This window comes from Talpa occidentalis, unplaced genomic scaffold (genome assembly GCF_014898055.3).
Source record: "Talpa occidentalis isolate TD23 unplaced genomic scaffold, MPIMG_talOcc4v2.1 talOcc4.4, whole genome shotgun sequence".
NCBI lineage: Eukaryota > Metazoa > Chordata > Mammalia > Eulipotyphla > Talpidae > Talpa > Talpa occidentalis.
The window spans coordinates 46,171,738-46,195,755 of NW_023604295.1; the positions used below are offsets into that span (position 1 = coordinate 46,171,738).

Below are 24,018 nucleotides of genomic sequence, written 5' to 3' on the forward strand. Positions count from 1 at the left end.
GCTGCAGAATAGAATAATATAATGGGATGAAATAATGGTAATCAGTCTGTATCACTTCTCTAATTCATGCTGCAGCTTTGAGGCTTGGCATATTTTTTATTTTCACCCTAGGGCAGAAGAAAAACATCCAAAGCCACTACAGTATTGAGAGACCAGGAAGAATACTTCATATTTGAAATAAGACTATTTTGACAGCCTTCTATAGGAACCACATTCCACACCCCAGCTTGGCAGTCTTTTTTGGTAGGGCTACATGAGTTAATACGACATATGATTTGGAGTTTCCAATAGGCAAAGAAGCAGAGATAACTGATATTCATACCTCTCCTCCTATGGTCTCTACCAACTTATCATTTCAAACTTTAGTCTTCCTTTACACCATGTCATAACAGTTCTCCTTATATCTAGGGACAAAGCTGCAATTTTAAAATGTTTTACCCATTATTCTTCAAAGTGAAATAATACTTGGCCATTGTAACCACCAGTACCAGCACCAGCCAAACCAGATCTCTCACCATTTCCCAGACGTATGCTTTTGCAATGATGAATAATGCTATATGAACATTTGTACACATTTTTATGTGGACATATTTTCAGTTCTCTTAGATATATATATTTAGGAGTGGAATTGCTGGGCCATGTGGTAATTTTATTTTTAAAACTGTTTGAAAAACTATCAGTCTGTTTTTCTAAGTGGTTGCACTATTTTACACCAATAGTGATATGAGGGTTTTAATTTCTCCATATTGTCACCAGTACTCATTACCTAACTTTTTTTTTTAATGAGTTTATTTATTTATTTATTTTTATTTTATTTTTTTAATAGAGGCATGCTTTATTTATTTGTTTACTGGTTTGTTTGTTTGTTTTGTTTATACATGCACTGGGTACAGTCAGAAGCACGGGAGGGTGAGAGAATTCACCAGAGCCAGAGCGGGGAGCAGAGCAGGCAGAAGGACCGAAGTACACTGCTGAGGGGAGCAGCGGGCGGCAGGAGAGGTCTGCGCGCCATGTGGGACCCTCCTCCGGTGGCCGGGGAGCAGCCGGGGATCGAACCGGCGCCGCAGAGGCTGCGGGCAATTTCGCAAGCCAGCGCTCAACCGCTGCACAACCGGGGAGGCCCTCATTACCTAGCTTTTGGTGTGAGTGGTATCTTCGTGGTTTTGACTTGCACTTGCAAATGATATTGAGCATCTTTCCATGTACTTATTGGTTATTTGTATACCCTCTCTATAGAAAGGGATAACAGATCTTTTGTTCATTTATTAATTGGATTATTTGCTTTTGTGGGTTCATATTTAATCTGTTTCTGTACTGTAAGTCTCTTGAAGGCAGAGATTGCATTTGGACAAAATCACAAGCTATGGACTCTTTTTCCAATATTTTGGTATCTAGTTCCATCATAACTGTGGGACTGGAAAGTTACTTAATTTTACCAAACTCCATTTTCTTTCTATAAAATGGAGGTGATAGTACCTACCTTATAGAATGAGTATGAGAATTAAAATAATGGCTACAAAGTCCCTAGGCCAGTGCCTGGCACTTAGAAAACAGTAAATTTTAGCCATATTCTTAGTAATCACGACAGAGTGCCAATGTATAGTTCAGTCTCTTACAAACAAGAGGTGCTCAACAATTATTTGGGGATGAATAAATTAGGGACTAAAATTGTTATGTTTATGGTTACTGTGACTATGACTAACTACATATGAAATGTAAAATAACACAATTATAAACTAAACAAGTGGATTCAATTAAAAAGATACACAGCCTTTCAAATTCCCAAAACAATCACCAAGAAAAATACATTGCCTGCTTTGATTAAAAAAAACCCTTAATGGAATTAATTCAATGGAAGGAGTCATAGGGATGCTTCCATAGCTCTTACAAATGTTTCACCAAAGACGCTCAGATTCAAAAACGCCAAATCTGATTTGAATCTTCAGAATAAAGTCCTAACTTTAATAGAGGAAGTTAGTTTGGGGGAAGATGTTGAGGAAAGCATCTTAATCTATCAACTCTATAGAGTTATAGAATAAACTGAGGTAGAGAGGGCACATGCCAATGATAACCAAATTGTAGACATTAATCGACAAAAGTGGCTGCAGACTCACTCTATGCCCCTGTAAATAGTTGACTCCACCTCATGATGGATTGAAAGACTGTAGCTCCCTTCTTGTCACCCTTAAACAGAGGTAGTAACTTGTTGCTTCCTATAGTAGGTAAAAAGCTGGCGGAGCTTTATAACACTCCAGTCCTACTGTATAATCAATAATTAATAGAGGGAATTCAGCAGAGGAAATAATCCAAAATCCTTATGCAAGGCTAAACAATAAACTTTCTCTGATAACTAATGATGAGGGGGGGAGTTTGGGGGAGTTGTTGGGTGAAAGATGGATGGAAATAATGAAAGCAATGCTTTAGAAAGGCTAACTCAATCAGAAGTGGCTGGATTGGAGGTAGGAGCCCCTTTCAGGAGCCACGATGACTTGAAAACTAGGAAACAGGACAGTGAGCATAAACCTTGGGAGTCAAGATTCCAGGGCAAGGAGACTTCAGGCCAATCTCTCAAATTCTAATGCCCCAAACACGCATGACCAGAAGAGAAAATCACAGTGTATGCAGGAAATTATGCCATTATGAATAAACACTGTTCTCAACTTTGTTTCTCTTTACCTTGATCTGATTTAACAAGTGTTAGAGAGTAATAGTTACAACAGTATCTACTATTATTGCTAATTATAACTGAAATGGTTATGGAGTACTTATTTTGTATGAGGTACTTTGCAAAATGCTTTAGATTTAATCCTTATAATGACCTTAAGAGAGTATTTTTTCTAATCAGATGATGAAATCAAGGCTTAAAGAGAAACAAAATCCAGGTTCAGTAAGAGAAATCTAATCTCTGGAGTTGAGATTTGAAACCTGTATCTAATGATTAAAAAAAAAAGTCAAAGTCTGTTTTAACTACATCAGTACATTGCCTTCCAGCTGGTATGGTTTATGAAAGGATTGTCCACTACAGTCAATTGGAAAATAGAGGCTATCTAAGTCAGGCATGGCAAATCTTATGCATTTATTTCATTCACTCATTGTTTATTGAGTGCCTATGTCTCAGGGGGATGCCATGGTAAACAGACACAGGTCCCACCTTCAGGGAACCTACACAGGATAGTTGGAGAAAATACTAGTTAGAAGATTTATCCTGAAACATAGATTTGACCCAAGTGGCTTGGTTTTTTATAGCTTTTGATAATTGGACCAAAAAACCAAGTATTTTCACAATTCCCTGTAAGCCATATCCCGTTTTCCTACATAATGCATTATTTTTCCTTTTCCCATCACACTTTCTCATGTGCTTCACTGGCATCTCCTTCAGCTTGTCACAGGACAGACCCCATCAATACAAAGGTCCACAAGTCACCAAAGCTTCACCTTCCAGAGCATTTTCAGAATCATCCAGGCTAACAGAATAGTTTCAAGGCCCACTATAGCGCTGGGGGATGAGGCTTAATTTAAACCCCTCTGGCTGCAAGGAAGAAAGATAACACAGTGGTAGCTGAGATTTTCTGAAAGAGTATGTAACAATGAACAATAAGAGGATTCACATATTAGTATAAACATTTCTTTCTACCAGGTAGCTTTATTCTTTATTACTGAAGCTATTTTCACCTTTCCCTCCATATTTTCATTGATTTGTAATCTTACCTCTATTTTGCAATCACATTCAAGTACTTTCTTATTTCCATTACATTCCGGTCACTGTATTTTTTTATTACAGACACACAGTTTTATTTAGCTATCTTTTCAGGTTTTTTTTTAAAGATTTATTTATTAATGTGTACAAGAACTGGGGTACAGGCCAGAGGTGTGGGGGAGTGAGAGGATTCCCAGAGACAGAATGGGAAACAGAACAGGTAGACTGACTGAAATATACTGCTGAGGGGAGCAGCGGGTAAGTCAGGAATGGTCTGCTCTGCCATATGGGTAGCTTCCTAGTGGGGGATAGATCTCCTGCTGCAGTGGCTGCAAATAGCTTCATAGGTTGCATCTTTAACCCCTTGTGCCACCAGGAAGGCCCTCTTTTCAGGTTTTAAAGCCCATTTTATCAAAATTAAAAATTGTGCATTCCAGTAGTTAAAATCATTTGAACCAAAAAACAGCACAGTGATTAAACTCATTTTATAGCCTGCAAGATACCTTGGACCAGCTAGGCCTTTACTTTAGATTTCACTCTCCTCCCATCGAGCTTATTCCTTCAACGTGCCAGTTCTTTCCCTGACAGGCAGATAGGAGGGGCAGAAACGACTTCACTGTCAGTAGTTCTTGATTGTTTGATTTGAAGAGGGGCAGCACAGTTATTCAAACTTGTTCCAACCTCTTGCATCTTACAAAGTCCAACAGCTAAAAGAAAGAAGGCAATACTTGCACAATGCATAGTGCATATTGGCCCAGGCCTCATTACCATTCACTTGCTGGCTTCTCCTGTTCAATCATTTCTTTTGAAGGCAGTGCCTTTCTGTCTTCTTCAATTTCGACTTAGCAGATTTCTCAATCTCAGTCATATTGGGTTTGTCAAACTTGTTACAGAGAAAGTGAAGCAAGGCAAGAGAGCAAGCGGAGTGGGATCCGCACTGGGGTCACTGCTGAGTCCAGACACACATTTTTATAGCATAAAACTGCATTATTTTAAATATTTGTGTGTTAACATAATAGGATCCCTGCCAGAATGTAATCTTGATCCAAAACAAGGCCTAATTTTTAAAAGAACCCCTTCAAAACATGTTTCTAAAGCAGGACACTCCATCTGTCTAAAAAACATTCTATCCTTGGTTTACTCTGACAAAGTGTATCTCTCCACAACTATAACTTAACCAGAAATTAAGTTTGGCAGGGCATAAAATCACTCACACGAAGTGAAAAATTACTTTACTCTTTCCAGTAGGAAAGTAATTTAATGTCATTAATTATACACAATCTTAATTTTTAATCGTAAATTTTGTAAAAAATTTAAAAAGCTAAATCTTTCCTCATTTCTGCTTATGACTTTTCATAATCATAAAAACTTCAGAAACAAGTGCATTTAGGACAAGGAAGAAATTAAGAAGTTATATTAATTAATAACTTAAAGCTAGAGGACTTTCCCACTTAAACTTTAGTTTCAACCTACAGTTAAATCTCAATCCTTTGAGTTTTTAATCTCACCTATTAATTTGAATTATTTCAAGTTAACGAACCTCCTTCATGGCTCCCTAATTCATTTCTACCCAGGCTAATTTAAACCAAAAATCAGTGCTTCTCTAGCTAAAATGGTCAAAAGTCCCTACTTGATATACATTAACTGCCATCATGTTTTAGAAACAAAAGCAATCCTGCTGGATGACTAAGGCAAGAATTATATTTTAGGAATGCAGAAACTGAAGTCAATCTCCTGTCCGAGGACACTAAGCTATTTAACGAAAGAATCCGAGATAGGATCAGGGGTTCTGATTTCTGGTCCAGCTGTCCTCACACTTGAGAGTCGGCTTGATTAATCCCCGGACCTTAAATTCCTGGGGCGTCGGAGAACTGAAACACCAAATTCCCGTGTTCTCACTGAAGCCCACAGACCAGGCGCCCCGCTCCCAAACTGTACGAAGAGCGCGGGGCGCCGCGACGCCTGAACTCTCAAGGTCAAACAACCAGTCTCAGGACGGCTCATCACCGTGGACCCGGACCCAGCGCACAGGTCATCAGACTCCAGAGTATCTAAAACCCCGCCGGGTTCAGAGGGCATCGGGTTCAGAGGGCATCGGGTTCAGAGGCCATCGGCCTCCGGGCGCGCGCCCCCGCCCCGAGCCGCCCTTCCGCGCCACGCGCCACGAGGGGCGGGGCTGGGCCCTGACGGCGCGCGCGCCACGCAGACTCTCGCGTCCTGAGACTTCGCGGGGACGCGCGGGGTCAGGGCCCGCCCCACTTCCGACGCCGCCTGCGCTTCAGGTTCCGGGGCGCCGCGGAGCCTCGGGCCTGTGGCTCTCCCGCGGCGCTCTGCGGTCTCTAGGGCCGCGCGCCCTGCGGCGGCCGGGATGGAGGAGGCCGGAGCGGCGGTGGCCCCGGTGGGGGAGGCCGAACTGAACTTGTCCCGCCTCAGTGTGGCCCCCGAGACGCTGGAGACGGAGCTGGAGGCGCGGGGCGAGGAGCGGCGCGGCGCGCGCGAGGCGCTGCTGCGGTTGCTGCTGCCTCACAACCGTCTCGTGTCGCTACCGCGGGCGCTGGGCAGCGGCTTCCCGCATCTGCAGTTGCTGGACGTGAGCGGCAATGCGCTGACCGCGCTGGGGCCGGAGCTGCTGGGGCTTCGCGGCCTGCGCACGCTGCTGGCCAAGAACAACCGGCTCGGCGGGCCCGGCGCTCTGCCCAAAGGCCTGGCCCAGTCGCCGCTGTGCCGCAGCCTCCAGGTGCTCAACCTCAGTGGGAACTGCTTCCAGGAGGTGCCCTCCTCGCTGCTGGAGCTGCGCGCGCTGCAGACCCTCAGCCTGGGCGGCAACCAGCTGCAGAGCATCCCAGCGGAGATCGAGAACTTGCGGAGGTGAGTGGGGCGCTGCCTGAGAGTAGGGAGGCCTGGCGGTGTCCGGGAGCCTGGTTGAGGCGCTGCTCAGTGGTCGCGTAACTGCCTGCAGACTCTGGCTGAAATGCTGTGGCAGTGATTACTGCTCTGCCATCTCGAGGAGTTACATTGGGTTTGCAGATCTGAAAGATGGTGTGTGCGTGACAGTACTTGGTATGTTGTGTTTCCCCCTGCGCAGATTTCCTAGACAGTTTCTGGGTCTGGGGGAGTGGGCCATACGGAGCAGGTACGCAGTAAGACGCGTGTAAATCCGAGAGTGTCAGGTCCTTGCTCAGAAGCCTTTGGTGATGTTCCACGCCTGTAATCAAAGTTTATGACATTCAGCACTACATACAAGGTTCTCTGATCTGACCTTTGCTTTCTACTTTTTCTTCACCTTCTTCTCGGTAATAGTACCAACAATATTATATGTGAAATTCAGTGAGCGTTGCAGTTTGCTAGCACTTTATAGACACTCACTAAATAGGTTTTGAATGGAAGCATTGCCTCTGTAATTGCTTGAAATGTTGCCTGCTCTTGGCATACTCCTATTCCCTCAGAACCAGTCACAAGGGTCTTTGCTATTTCCTTTCTTTACTGCTTCCTGGCTAGCAATTACTACCTTAACTGTCTTCTATTGAGCTTTCTTTTACTGCTTCTTGGACAGCACTTGTTGCCTAAACAGTTCTTTCTCTGTACATCATTTTGCCATTGCATAATCCTTATTGATTATTATTTTTTGTGTATAGCTTTGTCTGGCGTACTGTATTATTTAGCAAATGTATGTTGAATTAAATGGAAGGAGAAAGCAGAGAAACATTTTTCAGTCTTATACTCCATTTATTACTGATAAGAATCAACTCTCTAAAGAGTAGCAAAATTGCCTTCAAGGTGCCCTTCAGGGAAGTGAGAAATAAAACAGAGCAAATGTATTGTCCAGAGTGAAAAAAATGTCTTACATTTATAAAATATTTACACATCTTTTATTGAATTTTCTTAGATAACGGAATGTTAGAGTTGGACATGATCTCGGAGTTAAGTGTATTGAAAAGAACATTAGCCAGAGAATGGAAATCCCTGATTTCCCAACCTTATTTAGGCAAGTCACTTAACAGATCTTGACTGTAGCTTTCCAATCTGTAAATGAGATATTTGGACAAGATGTCCCTGTATTTACCTGCCAAGTGTCAGGCACTGTCCTAGGTGCTAGAGATACACTGGTAAACATATCTTGCCAACATGAAGTTAACAGATTAACAGAAGAGATCTTAAACACTTAAGTGTAAACCTCATTATTTAACAACAATTGTTATACGTTCAGTGACATACAGAGTGCCTTGAAATGAAATAACAGAGGTTCTTGACTTAGTCTTTGAGCAAATAACATTTGGATTGAGCTTTCGAAGGAAGAGTAGGAATTAACTAGAAGAGAGTGGAGTGGAACACCCAAGTAGAAGGGACAAAGCTTGTGAAAGAGGCAAGAACTACAGATCACAATTTTTGAAAGAAATTATTACATTAGAGCATAGGAAGGAAATGACAGGAAAAATAGCAAATACAAATTTGGACCAGATCCCAGGTCATGTCAGATCTTGAAGGCTGTGTTATAGTTTTGAGTTTCAGTCTAAGTATACATGAGAGAGTTTTGAGCATATCCCTCCTGTTACTGTGAGGAATGGAATAGGGAGGGAGTGGAGAAATGTGAGGCAGTGGAGAGATGAGTTTTTGAGGACTGGTTAAGAGGCTATTTTAGTAAAATGAGAAATGATGGTAGCTTATACAGTGTGACACTAGGAGAGATAGTAAGAAATAGAAGGTTTGGGGAGAGACTTAAATTTAAATTCGACAGGGTTAATTCAATTTAATTTTGATGTTACATAATTCCAACCTTCTCTCTTGAATTTTCATAATATACTAGAAAAACCCAGAGCAAGTTTTATTTCCATCACATGGAAGAAAAGGTGGGCAAAAATCTCATTTACAATGCAGTGGCCCTGTTGTACGCTTTCATTCTCACAGGAACATTGTGAGATGAGAGAAAGAAACCTCTGAAAGGTTAAGTCATAAGATCACAAAATCAGTGAGTGGTGGGACTGGATTTGATTTCTGCATCTCTGAGTCCAAATCCATGATTTTTCCAGTGACAAGAGTAGAGCTAGAACCTAATTCTTTTGACTCCTACTTTGTTGCATATGTGATGCAGAAGTTTGGTTAAAAAACTGTTCTCTTGAATAACCTAAGTTTCTGGGAATATGACTATGTTGTTGGTCATTGTACTCTTGACTCCGATAGTATGTGCTTTCTTTTATGTCACTGTTTTCATTTTTCAGTTGTATGTTTCATTTCTCTTTACTGAAGACTCAGTAAAAGTTTAGACTGTGCTCCACATATAAACTCTGGTTGAGTGTGGGCCAAAGGGATGTATAGAAATACACTCTTAGAAGTAGAAACTCAGCAATGATCTAATTTTCCTTTTTACAGATGAAGAAACTGAGATTTAGTGTCAGCAACTGACTTGAGGCCCAGACAATGAGATTTGTGTAGGTCAGTCCTCAAAGGCTACTTACTGCTTAGTTCTAAAATAATGTATTAAAACTTCAAAAATGTAGAGGTGGAAGTTCAGTCACTTAAACCATTAGGTATCTGCCCAAGAACACCATATTCTCTTTGAATATATGTGGACTCCCTAGACCTGGTTGGTAACCCTGATATGTATTGTATACTCTTCCATGTTTCTTTTAAAACCAGGTCAGGTGTGTTTGGACAATGAGGAAACACCTGCCCTCTTTAACAGCAGAGCAGGTATATTTAGAAATAATGCAAAAAATATGGTCCATATAAATGACCATACCTTTCATCATTCCAGGTAAAATATCAGATACTTAGTTTAAATTGGCATGATTGACTCACTGGATGTAGCAGGATGTCTTCATGTTTGTTTTCTGTAACTTGCTGATCCTTCTCTGTGTCTTTTGATCTAATTAGCCCCTGATACTTTTCTGTTGCAGCAAAATCTTTAAAAAATGGTTTCAAAAAAATCAGTTTTGAAGTATAACAGAAGTAGTTGCTGAAATCTTTTTTTTTATGATTAATTTCATTTCCCTGGAGCAAATTAGGCTATCAGTGTGAACGATGAGGTTATCTGTATACATTTTTTCCCATCAGAATATGAGATTAGTTTCTAATAAATAGGCATAATAACTCTTTGGATAGTATAGCTTGTTTTTGTTTTTATAGTTCTGAAGAAATAGATGCAATTGATAATTTGTCCTTTTCTACTTCTGAACTCTTACCTTTTATTCCACTCAGTTAGCTCAGCTACTAATTGAGGAAGAGTTGACCCAATTGAATAACAGTCATGTCCTGAGAGAAACCTTTCCTGGCCACCCTTTCAAGACTAGCACTTCTATCACCCTCTGGTTCTTTTCTTTGTAGCACTTAATGCTTTCTGGCATAATCTATACACATTTATTGATTGTCTATTTCTCCACTAGAATGTAAACTTCTTAATATCAAGAACTTTATTTTAATTGCACTGTCTTCCCTGGAATGGTCTCTAGCACATGATATGGTCTAGTTCATACTTGTTGATTAAGTACTCATATGACATATAATATTATTCCATTTTCAAGAAGAGGAAACTGGAACATAACAAGAATAAGTAACTGGCCAAGTTCTTACATAAGTAAGTACTAGAGCTAGTCCTAAATAAAATAATTACTAACAAAAACAAAGCCAAGAGGCATTGAAAATCAAAGGAAATAGATTTGAAGGCAAAATGAATTATATGGAAGAGAAATGCTTCATGTGGATTGAGGAACAATTCAGCAAGAAGTTTTAATTGTTATGAACTTGAATCTATCTGCAGTGTAGCTTCTATATTTTGAAGGGAAAGAGGGGACAAATTGACAGAACTATTCAGGGTAGGAGACTAACCATGAAATCTGGAAGCAAAATAATGAGAAAGATGATAAAAATTTGAATTTTTAAGAAACTTAATCCTAATAGATACACCTTCTTTGTACACATATAAAATGTGAATAAAAACAGACCAAACTCTGTGGCACAGAGGGATAAGGTTAAACAGAACATATATTTAACAGCAGTAGCACGCCCAACAAATTAATAACAGAAAGTCACATAACCATTGAGAAAAAGGATAGAAACAGGCAGTTTCCTAGGGATGCAAAGTGGCCAAAAACTTACAGAAAGAGGCAAACTTCATTAATAATTAGGGAACTGCAAATTGGAGCTGGGGGTGAGGGGGGAGGATGGAGGTACCAGAAAGGTGCCATTTTTCACACCATTGAATAGCTGGTTTTTGTTTTTTATTTTAAAAAAGATTTTAATCAGGTGGTGACAGTGTTGACAAAGTGACAGTATCTACTGAGTTAGCAGAAAAATAAAAGTAGTGGGCCCCGGTTGCGCAGCAGTTGAGTGCTGGGCGCGAGTTTGATCCCCTGCTGCTCCCCGGCCTCTGGAGGAGGGTCCCACATGGCGCGCAGACCTCTCCTGCCGCCCGCTGCTCCCCTCTGCAGTGTACTTCGGTCCTTCTGCCTGCTCTGCTCCCCACTCTGGCTCTGGTGAATTCTCTCACCCTCCAGCGCTTCTGACTGTACCCAGTGCTTGTATAAATAAATAAATAAAATCTTTTAAAGAAAAAGAAAAAGTAGTATAATAGTGAAAAGAATATATGTGAATACATTTTATTTATATTTATATATTGAAAGAATTGATTCTGCCATCCCCTCCAAAAGTCTTTTGCAAAGAGCTCTTCTACATTCATTACCACAAAGAATAATGGTACATTGTAGGGCGATATCTGCTATGTCCAGAATGTTAAGTGGTTAGAAAACAGGATAATTATCTGGAACTTTAATATCAAGATAGTTATACATGATATATTTAGATAAGTAAATATCTGAAGAATGCGTTTGTTGTAGTAACAAAGAAGAAATGTAAAGTTTAGCAGTATTTTCCCCAATCTTCAGCAAAAGGCTAGTGGTTGTCCCATTGCCTAGGAGTGCAACAAATCAAACCTATCAGCACGGAATTCAGTGTTCCTATAGTCTGCCTTTCTCTAGTCTGATCTCTGGATTCTTCGGTGTTAAAAGATGTGCTGATTGTCCAGTAAAAATCCCTCTTCTCCAGCCTGAAGTAACCTATTTTCTCCCATCTTGCTAGGCTGAAAGCATAGTCCAGCTGAAATCAAAACCCTTCCCTGGGAAATCAGAACTATTGTGTCCTTTTCTTATTTCTCTACCTTTTAAACTTCTAAATCATTTATGGATTGTCACCTTATTTTGGCATTTTAATCATGTTATCCTTTCTTTTGCCCTTGTTTTATGTTTAATTACAATACTGTGTAACATTGGTTTGTCATGTCTGCTTACCTTTAAGATCCTTGAAGATTATATTATTTCTCTAGGACTATATAGCAAATTCTAAGTAAAACATATAATAGAAATGTGTTCATTATAATGAAGATATTGGAGTATCTTGTCCAGCTTTTAATTTTTGTTTTTGTTCATTTAAATTTGCAGTTTAGAGTGTTTATATCTTGGAGGAAACTTCATCAAAGAAATTCCACCAGAATTAGCAAATTTGCCTTCTCTAAATTATTTGGTGTTATGTGACAACAAAATACAAAGTGTGCCTCCTCAGCTTTCACAGTGAGTTCTTCCTGGTAGTTTATATATATATAGATCCATTATTAAGAATTATTGTCCTGCCTGCATGCACATGTTTTATATGAGAAAAGAATTAGGTGTTTTCAGAGTAAATAATACATGAGAATTATAGTTCTCTGAGGTTTGCTATGAATTGGATTATTTTTAATGTTAATTTTAAATGTTCTGGTTTATTCCTCAAAATATTTGTTTGACCTGTTTTCTGTAATCAAAAATAATGTTGGGCCTCCCTGGTTAAGCATAGCACAGTGAAGGGGTTAAGCACACCACTGTGAAGTTGTCCGCAGCCTCTGCAGCACGAGTTTTGTAGGCTGGCCAGAGAGCTACCCACATGGCACAGCAGACCTCTCCTGTTTTGTCTGCTGCTCCCCTCAGCAGTATATTTCAGTCAATCTGCCTGTTCTGTTCCCGACTCTGTCTCTGGTGGGTCCTCTCACCCCCTGCACCTCTGGCTTGTACCCAAGTTCTTGTATGCACAAATAAATAAATCTAAAAAAAAAAAAAGTATAATTTAACACGAAGTTCCCCTGCTTTTGTGGCATCATAGATTTTATATTCGATGTGAACCGTGCTTGTCCTAATGAGATGACATTGTGAAGGATTTAGAGTCCTGCTACATTTGAAAGCTTTCCTTTTTTAGGTATCTGAAAGATAAAACATATTTTAAAAAAAAAACTTTAAATCTAGCATTTGTGAAGTCAATTATAAGAATACTCTATATATTCTAAGAATTCTCTATATAGTCTAAGCTCTCTAAAAACACCATGGACATAAGTCCTTCATAATATTTACAAAGCTGTACTCTGATCTAGTTTCAGCAACTTTTTATTTTACTTCTGGTTACCTTAATCTTACTTAATTGTTCATTCTTATGTGGAAATCAAGTTTTTCATTTAAGCTTTCTTGGTAATTATCTTGCTTACTGCTATTACTTTTTGTATTGCATTTGTTCTAGGTTGCATTCCCTTCGCTCCCTCAGTCTTCATAATAACCTGTTGACATACCTGCCTCGAGAAATCCTCAACCTTATTCATTTGGAAGAATTGAGTTTGCGAGGAAATCCACTGGTTGTTCGTTTTGTTAGAGATTTAACCTATGATCCTCCAACTCTCCTGGAATTAGCTGCACGGACCATTAAAATTCGAAATATTTCATATACTCCCTGTGATCTTCCTGGGAATCTTCTTAGATACTTGAGTTTAGCCAGCAATTGCCCAAATCCAAAGTGTGGAGGTAAGTTAATTCAATTTCTTTGTTTCTAATTTATTTACCTAATTTTTAAATTTATCATTTAAGTGTTACTTTAATTATCTTTATTCAGAGAAAGTCTGTTTCCCTCATCCTTTCAAAACACTCTTTTACCAGAAAATAAGACATTTTATCCTCTCTAATCTGCCTGTATCCCCCCCACAAAATGATACTTTTAAAAAGTATAATTCAAGATTATGAGAATGGCTAAATGTGTACCAATTTCAAAATGTACCCTGGAATTTTATAGATCATTTTATTTTGGGTCCCTAGTGAATTTTTTTTTAAATCCAACTTAATGGGAGTGCAGAAAAGTTTTTACTGTAGTAGAATAAATATAGGTGCTAAGGAAATGCTGTGTAATGATATATAGAGCTAGGTGAGATTTTCCTTGAATACTTCCTTGTATCTTAAAACCATTAGACATTTAAGTAGACAGAAAATGATGTAAATACCTGAAAGAATATTAATAGAGTAAAAAAAAAATGCTGTTATTTTAAAAAACAATAACACTGGGCCTTTGCTAACCACCTACTCTCAGAAGCAGAGGTTGCTGTACTAAGCCACGTGAGAAGTGCCTGAGCTTTTCCCTGTGATTCTCCTTTCCTAAGTTGACTTTGACAGTGGCAAGGGACATCATTCACTCCAGGCTTTATAGGCTTCATAGATTATATTGAATCTCTCCTTTTCTAGAAATGGACATCTGCAAGAATACTTTTCTCTCTTAAATGGTTTCTTTCTTAATCGTTTATTTAGTATACTGATGTGTTATTTATCTTAAGAACAAAAATACTTTAAAACTACTAGTTTAAAATTTAAGATAATATATAAAATGAACTGTTATTGTTTCCCCCCTCAGACATATTAGTTACTAAACTCTAAACAAAAGCAGTATGTTTTGTGAGATATTTAGTTTTTGTATAATCTGAGGACTTAACAAATGACAAGATAGTGGGGACCTCCTCACTGGTGCAGCAGGTTGAGTGCAGCACTGTGAAGCTGTCCGCAGCCTCTGCAGTGTGGGTTCGATTCCGGCCGGCCAGGGAGATTCCCACATGGTGCGGCAGACCTCTGCTGTCTCGCCCGCTGCTCCCGTCAGCAGTGTATTTCAGTCATTCTGCCTGTTCTCCTTGCTCTGTCTCTGGTGGATCCTCTCACCCTCCCGTGCCTCTGCTCTGTACCCCGGCTCTTGTATAAAAATAAATAAATCTTTGGGCCTCCCCGGTGGCGCAGCGGTTGAGCGCTGGGTTGCGAAGCTGCCCGCGGCCTCTGCGGCGCCGGTTCGATCCCCGGCTGCTCCCCGGCCACCGGCGGAGGATCCCACATGGCGCGCAGACCTCTCCTGCCGCCCGCTGCTCCCCTCAGCAGTGTACTTCGGTCCTTCTGCCTGCTCTGCTCCCCGCTCTGGCTCTGGTGAATTCTCTCACCCTCCCGCGCTTCTGACTGTACCCAGTGCATGTATAAACAAAACAAACAAACAAACAAACAAAATAAATAAATAAAACATGAAAAAAAAAAAAATAAATAAATCTTTAAAAAAAAAAAAAGGACAAGATAGTGTTGTGCTTGTTTTGGTTCATGCTAACTCTGTAATGCTTTATTTTATTATTCATGTCTGTTTTCAGGAACTCTTTTGGAGACTTTTGTTCACAGTAACATACCTTGTTTCTCTTTGAAGACTATGATTTATACATGCTGTGGGATCAAATAATTCAGAAGTTAATGGAGAAGTATCAGGGAAAAAAAATACTGTTTCTCCTTTGCTTGGACCAAATCTCTTTAATTTTTGTCCCTATGTGATGCACACAGAGGACTTGGTACCAGAGGAAACTTAGGTATTAGTAGAGATTGAGATTTCTCTCCAGTAAGATGATGGGATCCAGAGTTCTAAATGTCCCAGTTTTGCTACAACCATTATGACAGCCGCATGGCTAGAGATGTGTGGTATCTTTTTTATGGAGCACCTAGCACTCACTCTGAGGCACAACAACCTCTGCTTTCTCCTCATGTTTAGCTGCGTTTTTACTTAGCTGAAGTCCATGGTTCATGAGCGCGGAATTCAGAATTAAAAGAGCGGAATACTAGTTTCAGTCTATCTAACAATATAAGAATATTGTTATTCAATATGAGAATCAAGTAAGATCATTAGTGAAACCTGAAGAATTTAAGATGGTATGTTAGTGGTTTTAATTTTTCCTTTCCAGTACATAAGAGCAGGAATACCAAAAGTTGTCCTCAAGTTTTATATAACAACTACTTCTTTAAGACCATTTTTAAAGAAGTTTTTGGGTTTTTTGTGTTTTAATTTCTGACTGTGGGTAATACCACACAGTAGCTTGGGGATAGAGGAAGGGCACTTAGGTATCTTACAATCCCCATCACTGAGAGAAAACATGCTAAGTAAACTGTGTCTTTTTAATACAAGCTGCCTTTAAGATAAGTCTGTTGGCCTTCTCTTTCCATTCAGATTGCCATCCCTGATACCTTCCAATATTTCTATAAATAGCTATAGAACAACTACATTTTAAAAAAAAGATTTATTTGTTTTTGCATACAAGAACTCGGGTATAGGCCAGAGGTGTGGGAGGTGAGAGGATTCACCAGAGACACCAGTGGGGAACAGAACGGGCAGATCTACTGAAATACACTGCTGAGGGGAGCAGCAGGTGAGTCAGGAGAAGTCTGCTGCGCCATGCGGGTTGCTCCCTGGCTGGTGATCGAACTCATGCTGCAATGGCTGCAGATAGCTTCATAAGTTGTGTCTTATCCCCTTGCGCCACCAGGGAGGTCCCAGAACAACTACTACTCCTGCTTCTAAAATTCATGAAAGAGACTATCTGACATTTCTTCAGAATGCTGGAAAAAGAATTTAAAAACATAGATGACTCTTTGCTTTGTTATTTTGTTAATGATTACCATGTGCTTATTTCTTCTTTTCTCCAGGAGTCTACTTTGACTGCTGTGTCAGACAAATTAAATTTGTGGACTTCTGTGGGAAGTACCGCCTCCCACTGATGCACTACCTGTGTTCTCCCGAATGCTCTTCCCCCTGCAGTTCTGCCTCTCACAGCTCCACATCCCAGAGCGAATCTGACTCAGAGGATGAAGCCAGTGTTGCTGCCCACAGAATGCAGAAGGTTCTTCTTGGTTAAGAAGGGTACAGTGTGGTGTGAAATAACTCAAAAGACTGAGCAAAGGTGATTAGAAAAGAAAATAGACTTTGAAGTTCACTAGAAACCTTATCTTCATTTTCTGAATGTCCATGAAAGAGAAAGAGATGATATAAAAGAGTTGTATCTCATTTACTTATTCAGTAGAAATGAGTTCAGTTCTATGTTTGGATTCTTTGCATATAATTCATTCTAAATGGCAGTTTCAAATTGGGCTATTGTTTGCAGTTATCACTCACATTTTGTATGAATCACACAGCAGAATGAAACATTCTGAAGAAAGGTGCTATAATAGATTGTGAGTGGTGTAACCTGTGACAGTTGAGATAGAGACAGCAGTGATCAAAGCTGTAATTATCACCAGAGTTGTCCTTTGGTCTGGGTGGAACACTGCACCATAACAGGAACACTGCATCTTCTTGTATTGCCCATATATAAATCTAGAGCTGTTTGTATAAACAGGTAGTTATGTAGGACCTAAACCTCTCTGACCTACTAATTGATAAATTAAGGGGTAGAACTCTTATCTAGGATTTTAAAACTCTTCAATTCTCCTCCTTTGTTCCACATGATTGGTGTTAACCCTTACATAATCCAGAAAGAACTGTTTAGTGCCTTAATCTTAACAAAGATTTAGAAATACATTCAAGAAACTATGCAGACAATTTAAAATATGCTTTAACAGAACAAGGTAAACAATTGGATGTTAACATCTGAGCTCCTGGCCACCGTTAACTCATTCTCTAAAGAGTAAACGATCCCCTATCAGGGATTCACTTTTATACTTAATGGAAGGCCCCAGTCTCCATCAATCTGTCATCATAATCATTTTGATAGAAATATATGTCAGACTTCTTGTGATAGAAAAGAAATGTAAACTAGGGAAGTTTCTTTATATCTTTCTTTAATGAAATGAGAAAATCATTTAAAAATTTTTGACAGTAGAATATGACTTTGCCTATGTGACCTGAACTATAATTTTCTCTACTTTTAGAAGAAAAAATTGAAAATCATTTTCACTCAAAATTGGGGGCCGCAGTCATTGTATTTGTACACAATAGAACAGCTTTTAAAACTAGTTAAATCATGGAATACATTTTGAAAATAATGTATTGATAAAACAGAAAAATTGCAAAGTTTATTTTTAAAGTATAGCAGAAAAATGTTTAACAGATTGAAGGCTATTTGAAATGACCAATTTTTATTAACTAATGTGCAATAAAAATTGAGTGATAGTACATCTATAACTTGATATTATAAAAGAAAATATAAAACATACTAGTATTAGATACTTAACCTATAGTAGCATATGGTTGTTAGTCAGTATTACTTAGCACAGTGATACACAAGTCAGAAATGCATTGGACCATCAGATAAACTCCCTTCTGACTTCCCAGCATTCATGACTGCACATCCCATTTCTGAAAGCTGATCATTGTAAAATAGTGACATGTACATTTATTTGTTTTTTTCATATATGTTATTTTTTATTTTAGAAGAAAATATACTGTAGGATAGTTTGGAGTTTGTTGATTATATGTTAATTCATGAAACACCCTGAGAGTTTCATGACTGCAGTTGTGAAACGCTGCTATGGAGTGAATCCCTTCACCTTGTTATAATGTAGTATGACTCTTTTTTTCTTTTGACTGAGAAATTTTTATGTTTATAAAAGTAATCTTGTATGTTTTTACTGCCTAGCAAAGTAGTTCTTGGGTAATTATGGAAATAATAAAAAGTCTTTGTTTACTTCTCCATTTGAGCCACAGTGAGATGCATACTATAAAATTATGAAAGCTAAAGATGACTTAGGCAGGCCCTAATATTTTATAAGTGACTAAGTTTAGATACATAAAATATTTTCATAGAAATAAGTAGTGTTTTCATAGTTAATTGATAGGAACAAATTTTTATGACTTAAAAATTGACTTATGCTTCAGTTTACTTCTTAATTCATGACCAGCTTGATCTAAGTAACAGCTTAGGTAATCTTAGCTAAAAGTTAGTCTTTGTAAAATAAATGGGCAGTTTTGTAAATATAATAGTTAACCTTGCACACTTTTCTCGAGCTCCCCAGAGAAAGGGTATACTGATTTATCTTTTACAGGTGTAAATAGGTCCAACCCACAATGTAGCCTTTGCTATTATGTAGCCTTTGCTATATAGTGTAGTTATATGCTACACTATAGAGCAAAATGTCTTTCAGTGTCTAGCAAAATGTTTGTTATGGTTCTCTGTATGTACTTTTGAAAATCTGTGATCAGTGTGCAACTCTGGTGATTTTTACTGTAATTTATGTTTAGCTGGTTGTTTTGTTTTTTTTGTTTGTTTTTTTACATTTGATCTAACCTTTTACAAGAGCTGCTAATAATTTCTAATATTTTCTGTGTTTTTTTTGCCCTACCTTCCCTTTTTTCATAATGAGTGATCATAGACACTAATTCAAAGGATACAAGGGACTTGATAATCTAGAAAACAGATGATTGGCTCCCAAATCATTTAGCTATGTTTTTAAAATCATAGTCTGCCACTACAGTTTCTAAGTCACATGTTTTTGATATTGTTTCACTTGGACAATTTTAGTGACTAAAACTGTAGATAAAACTACTTAACAAAAGTATTAAGTGTTATAATGGAATTCTTTAGTGCTGATATCTTAATTGAAATAGGTACATTCCTAGAATCCACTTCTATTAGTGTCATCACAGTGAATTGGTGTGAGATAATCCTAGGATTTTAGGAACTAGGAAGAATATAATGCTTGCTTCCATGGTGCCAGGGACTGGCTAACCTAAGGGCAAGCGGGTCAGGGTTCTCATTTTACCTTGTGTGTGAATAATGAAGGTGGACCTGAGGGTCATTTTCATATTTCACTTCTGAATGTATACCGTAGGAATCTCTAATTCTTAAAATTCTTGATATTTGGAATTTTGTTGCTGAATTTAAAAGTAAAGACTTGCATTATAAACTGTACCTCCAATTTGAAAAAATTTGTGTTAATTTAAAGTTAAAGGCAGTCCGTGTGAATGCTGTGTAATACTGCAGAAGATTCTGCTACACATCTAAATACTGACTTTAAACAAAGAGTGGGGGGAAAAAGCAGACTGCTGGAGTATTTAGTGAAAGAAATCATTAAAGCAACAAAGGGCAAGGAAAAGAGAAGAAACTAGACACCCAGGGACATCCCTGAGCCAAGAAAGCCCTTTGATAGCAAATTGTTTTAAAATTAAGTGGCCCTCTATCAAAACCATCTGAATTTACTCAGTTTCTGCTATTGGGAGATTGTCCACATTCCTCCATAATGAAGGGCCAGTAAGTAATAGGATTTTCTTATAGTCAACTTTGTTCTTTCTAAAGGAAGATGGTAATACCTCATTAACCTCGAATTTGTGGTTAATGTTTACTGTTTCATTATGTAAAGAAGAAAAATGACTAAGCAGATAATTAGTACAAATGAAGTTGATCTTTGAAAAGCATTTTAGCAGTAGCTATACAATAGCTAAATAGTTATTCTAAATAGTTGTTATAGTTATTCTAAATAATAACACTAGACAAAACTTTATCAGTTATAGTACATGTATATAAATTAGTTAAAATGCATTTATTTAGAAATACCTAATTGTTACCTAAATTACCCCTTCTCATTCAAGGTAGCAATTTTATTAAGTCAGTATAAATATTACAACACATTTAATCCAAAATAATGAGCTTTCAAGTTGTTGTGCTGGGAATTTAATGAGGTTGTTAGGCTGTGTAGATTTTATAGGCAATGTGATCTGTAATGCAAAGTTCTGATTTCCTCATACAGAAAAATAACTTGACCTACGCTACCTGTATTAAGCACCATCCTTTGCATAACATTAATCTCAATATCTGATTTTATATTTTCATTATAGTCCTGATCTTTTTAAACTTAGCTGTGTCTTCAGCTGTGTTCAGAGTATATGTGCCTTAAATCCTCCACTCTAGACACAAAGTTTGGGGAACTGTTATTTAAATAAGTTGGTTGTGACCCTTTGCATTTGACTTGAGAGACAAAGACTGTTATCTTGAGGGGTGTTTAGGGCTTCTGGAGAGGAAACCTCAATCATGCATACCATCGCAGAGGATCAAAACCATAAAGATCAGGGTCCCCTGAAGTAAAATCACTGAAAAGATATATTCTTTTTTATATTATATTGTAAAGGAAATTTATATTTTACCAGTGAAAGATGACAGAGAAGTTCCTAAGCATCTTCATATTAATAGCATAATATAAAAACATTGCTGTAAGGCCTATTTCCCATTTATTTTCTTTGTAAAACTAGACTGTAGGGGGTATGTTTTAATATTTTCCCATGTAAGTACATCTTTTTCCTATCCTTGATCCATATTTGCTAAGAATTAATGCAGAAAAATAACAATTCACTTGCAAACATTACACATTATTGAACACACACAGGGTAACATTGATTTGGGTGCTACTATACTAGATTTTACCTAGCGTTGACCAGTCTCAATGTATTATTTGACACAGTATTCAATCTAATAAATTTTAAGATTGTGTAGTTTTGAAGGTTATTTATATGCCAGCATACCAGAAAGCCATGGTGGAGAAACTCTGCATTCCTCAGAACTTAATTTCTTCCCTTGGCCCTATATAATTGGATAAAATACTTTATTCTAAATTCCAGTTAGGCAAAAAAACAAGGATAAGATTAACATTATGATTACAGCAAATGTTACTACAGAAACATTGGTTGGTTAATTATTCTGTCTGCAGCTGATGTTTTAAGAAAAATTCCTTCACTTCACTTGACATTGATGTGTTAGACAAAGAATATTAATCTCAACAATCACTTTATAGCAATCATGGGGAGACCTGTGTGTCTGGAATTGAGATTTGTTGCATTTCTGAGCCCACTTTTTATTCATCAGAAACAATAACATAATTGGAGAATTATTTTAAATAACCAGTATTTTAACTTTTTATAAAGTTTGGGACTTTAAAGTATCAACAAAGAATATTGAATATGTGCTTTTACTATGGTCAAATTACTTTTTATTATCTAATTTCTTTATTTTCTGTATTTTAAAATCTTGTGCATTAGGAATGTCTATATAGGTATATAGGCATTTAAAATTTAATGGTAACAATAAATGTAACTCAGCAATTAAACTTTATTTTCAGGACAAGATATATTTAATTGCATCAAATATATATACTACCTTGTACTGGTAAATGCTCTAAAATATTTAAGCTACTTTAATTGTACTATCTCTTCCCCCCTTCATCCTGGAAATGCAAAAGAATGTGATCTTATATTAACTATCTGTGAATTTTGCCTTATCAAACATTGTGCCTTATTTTCTTAAGTGTTTTGTTGGAATATGATTCTGTATTCTGCAAAAGCAACAGTATTTGAGTTTCAATTGTCTAACTTTTACCTAAAAAAAAAAACAAACCTAAAATTACAATGTTGGTATTTGCCTAATTACTTGCTATATCTTTGCTTATTTGTATTTTGAATTTTTTCAGTACATAAATAAGATAAGCATGTATTAGTATTTATTCTCTGTACTAGATGCAAATGATAAAAGATGAAGTAGATCTGGCTCCTTTTTACTAGAGTTTCTTCTACGCTACAGTCTTAACAGATTTACGATACATGCTGTAATAAATTGGTGAGTTTATTTGCTTGCTAGCATCAGTTACTTTTGTGTTTAGTCCAAAAATCAAACAATTTTAACCCAAAGTAGTGTACTATTTTAAGTAAGCACATTGTTATTACAGTACTATGTATTATTGTCCTTTAGTTCCCTAGAACACCTGACATATTTCTAGATTCCAGAATTTGGAAGAATGGTGTAGTTTGTTATTAATTGAAGTAAGCAGAGTAGGTAGGAAAGACATGTTCTTTGCAAAACAGCTAATATTTCAAATTTGCTGAGATGAGGAAAACTCAGCATTCAGTTGGTTAGTACATAGAAGGTCTTAATAGCATTTCCATGGGTGAGGAACACTTTTTCACTGGTTCTTGTGACTATAGATAAAAACATACTGACATCCCAAGCAGCAGTTATGAACAGGTTGAATTCATCATGAAAAGATAAGAAAATGCAGGCATCTGCTAGGAGAAGACACTGCAGTTAGTCCATGAACATAGATTCTCATACTAGGAAACAAGAAAAGTTCAATTCAACTTCACATTTTTGTAAGTACTATACATAGTTTGTGCCAGATTCTTTTAAATCTGTATATGACACTATTTGATTATTTTACCCCCTAAATCTAAAAACTCAGTCGCAAGACTTCTATAAATACATAGAAGGTTTAAATGAAGAGGTAAACTTATTCATGGTGCCATGGAAACTCATGGAAAAGAAAATATTCTCTGTTGCTTTTGCTTTTAAAAGATGAACTAAATGAAGATAGGTTAAATAAGAAATAAGTTTAACTTCTTGGAAATCAAGTTTATCTTAGAACTAGTTGTATATTTTTAGGGCTTTTTTTTTTTTTTGGTCATTAATTTTAACCTCTGTGTAACCTTTATAATGTTATTCACGGTTTTCCCTAACCTCAAGAGTCTACAATTATCTGTGCTCAAAACTTCTATTTTTGTAGTTCTCAAATGTTTGTAAGTTCTTGCATCACTCACCACACCCTTTTTAGTCATCTCTAGGTATCTTAATCCCTCCTAAGCTAATGCACATGCAACTTAAAGTTAGTAGAGTAATAATATCACCCCTGAATCTGCAATTAAAAATCTACCTTTTCTATCACTTCCAAAGGTTTATTGGAATTGTAGTGGATGACAGGTGTCAATGGGCATCTGTCTTAGTTTTTCATTTCTGCTGAGGGCAGCATGTCATGAAAAGGAAGGCATGTGTGTAATTGACTGGTGGATAAAAATGAATCAGATGACTATTAGATGCCTATGACTGAAGCAATGGTGTAATTTTAATTACATTTTAAACACTGGTCTGTTATAAGAATTTCTCTCTCCTAAGCGATCACAGAAACAAAGATTTCACAGTGAGAGTTTAAGACATCACACCACTTTACACAAGAAGACAGCTGAATCATATCAGGGTGCGAACCTATCCCATTTTTAGATACCCAAAGAAAATTTTACTTCTTTGGCCATTATAAAGTTTATCACAAGAGCATTTCCTAAGGTTCTTGTGATTTATGTTAGCCAGATAGCTATGTAGGTAAATTATATGCCAGCAGAGAGGCACAATGACACTAATAAGATGAAGTGTATTGTGGTGTGAATGTATGCATATGTACTACCTGTTATTTAATTTTTATTTTATTTATTTTGACTCCAAAATAGTGTTCCTG

General features: G+C 37.5%; 2 protein-coding genes across 2 annotated transcripts in view; both read left to right on the plus strand.

The window, feature by feature from the left end:
* The first annotated feature begins 5,977 nt into the window (after nucleotides 1–5,977).
* LRRC58 (leucine rich repeat containing 58) lies at nucleotides 5,978–22,389 on the plus strand. The gene is made up of 4 exons (XM_037525483.2): nucleotides 5,978–6,565; nucleotides 12,127–12,255; nucleotides 13,229–13,506; nucleotides 16,465–22,389. The coding sequence occupies exons 1-4, from the start codon at nucleotides 6,066–6,068 to the stop codon at nucleotides 16,671–16,673; spliced, it is 1,116 nt and encodes a 371-aa protein (XP_037381380.1). The 5' UTR covers nucleotides 5,978–6,065; the 3' UTR covers nucleotides 16,674–22,389.
* GPR156 (G protein-coupled receptor 156) overlaps nucleotides 16,689–24,018 on the plus strand; it is a 93,727-nt gene continuing 86,397 nt past the window's right edge. Inside the window, exon 1 of the mRNA XM_054700536.1 lies at nucleotides 16,689–16,718. The gene's annotated coding sequence lies outside the window, so the exon portion shown is untranslated. The remainder of the gene's footprint in view (nucleotides 16,719–24,018) is intronic.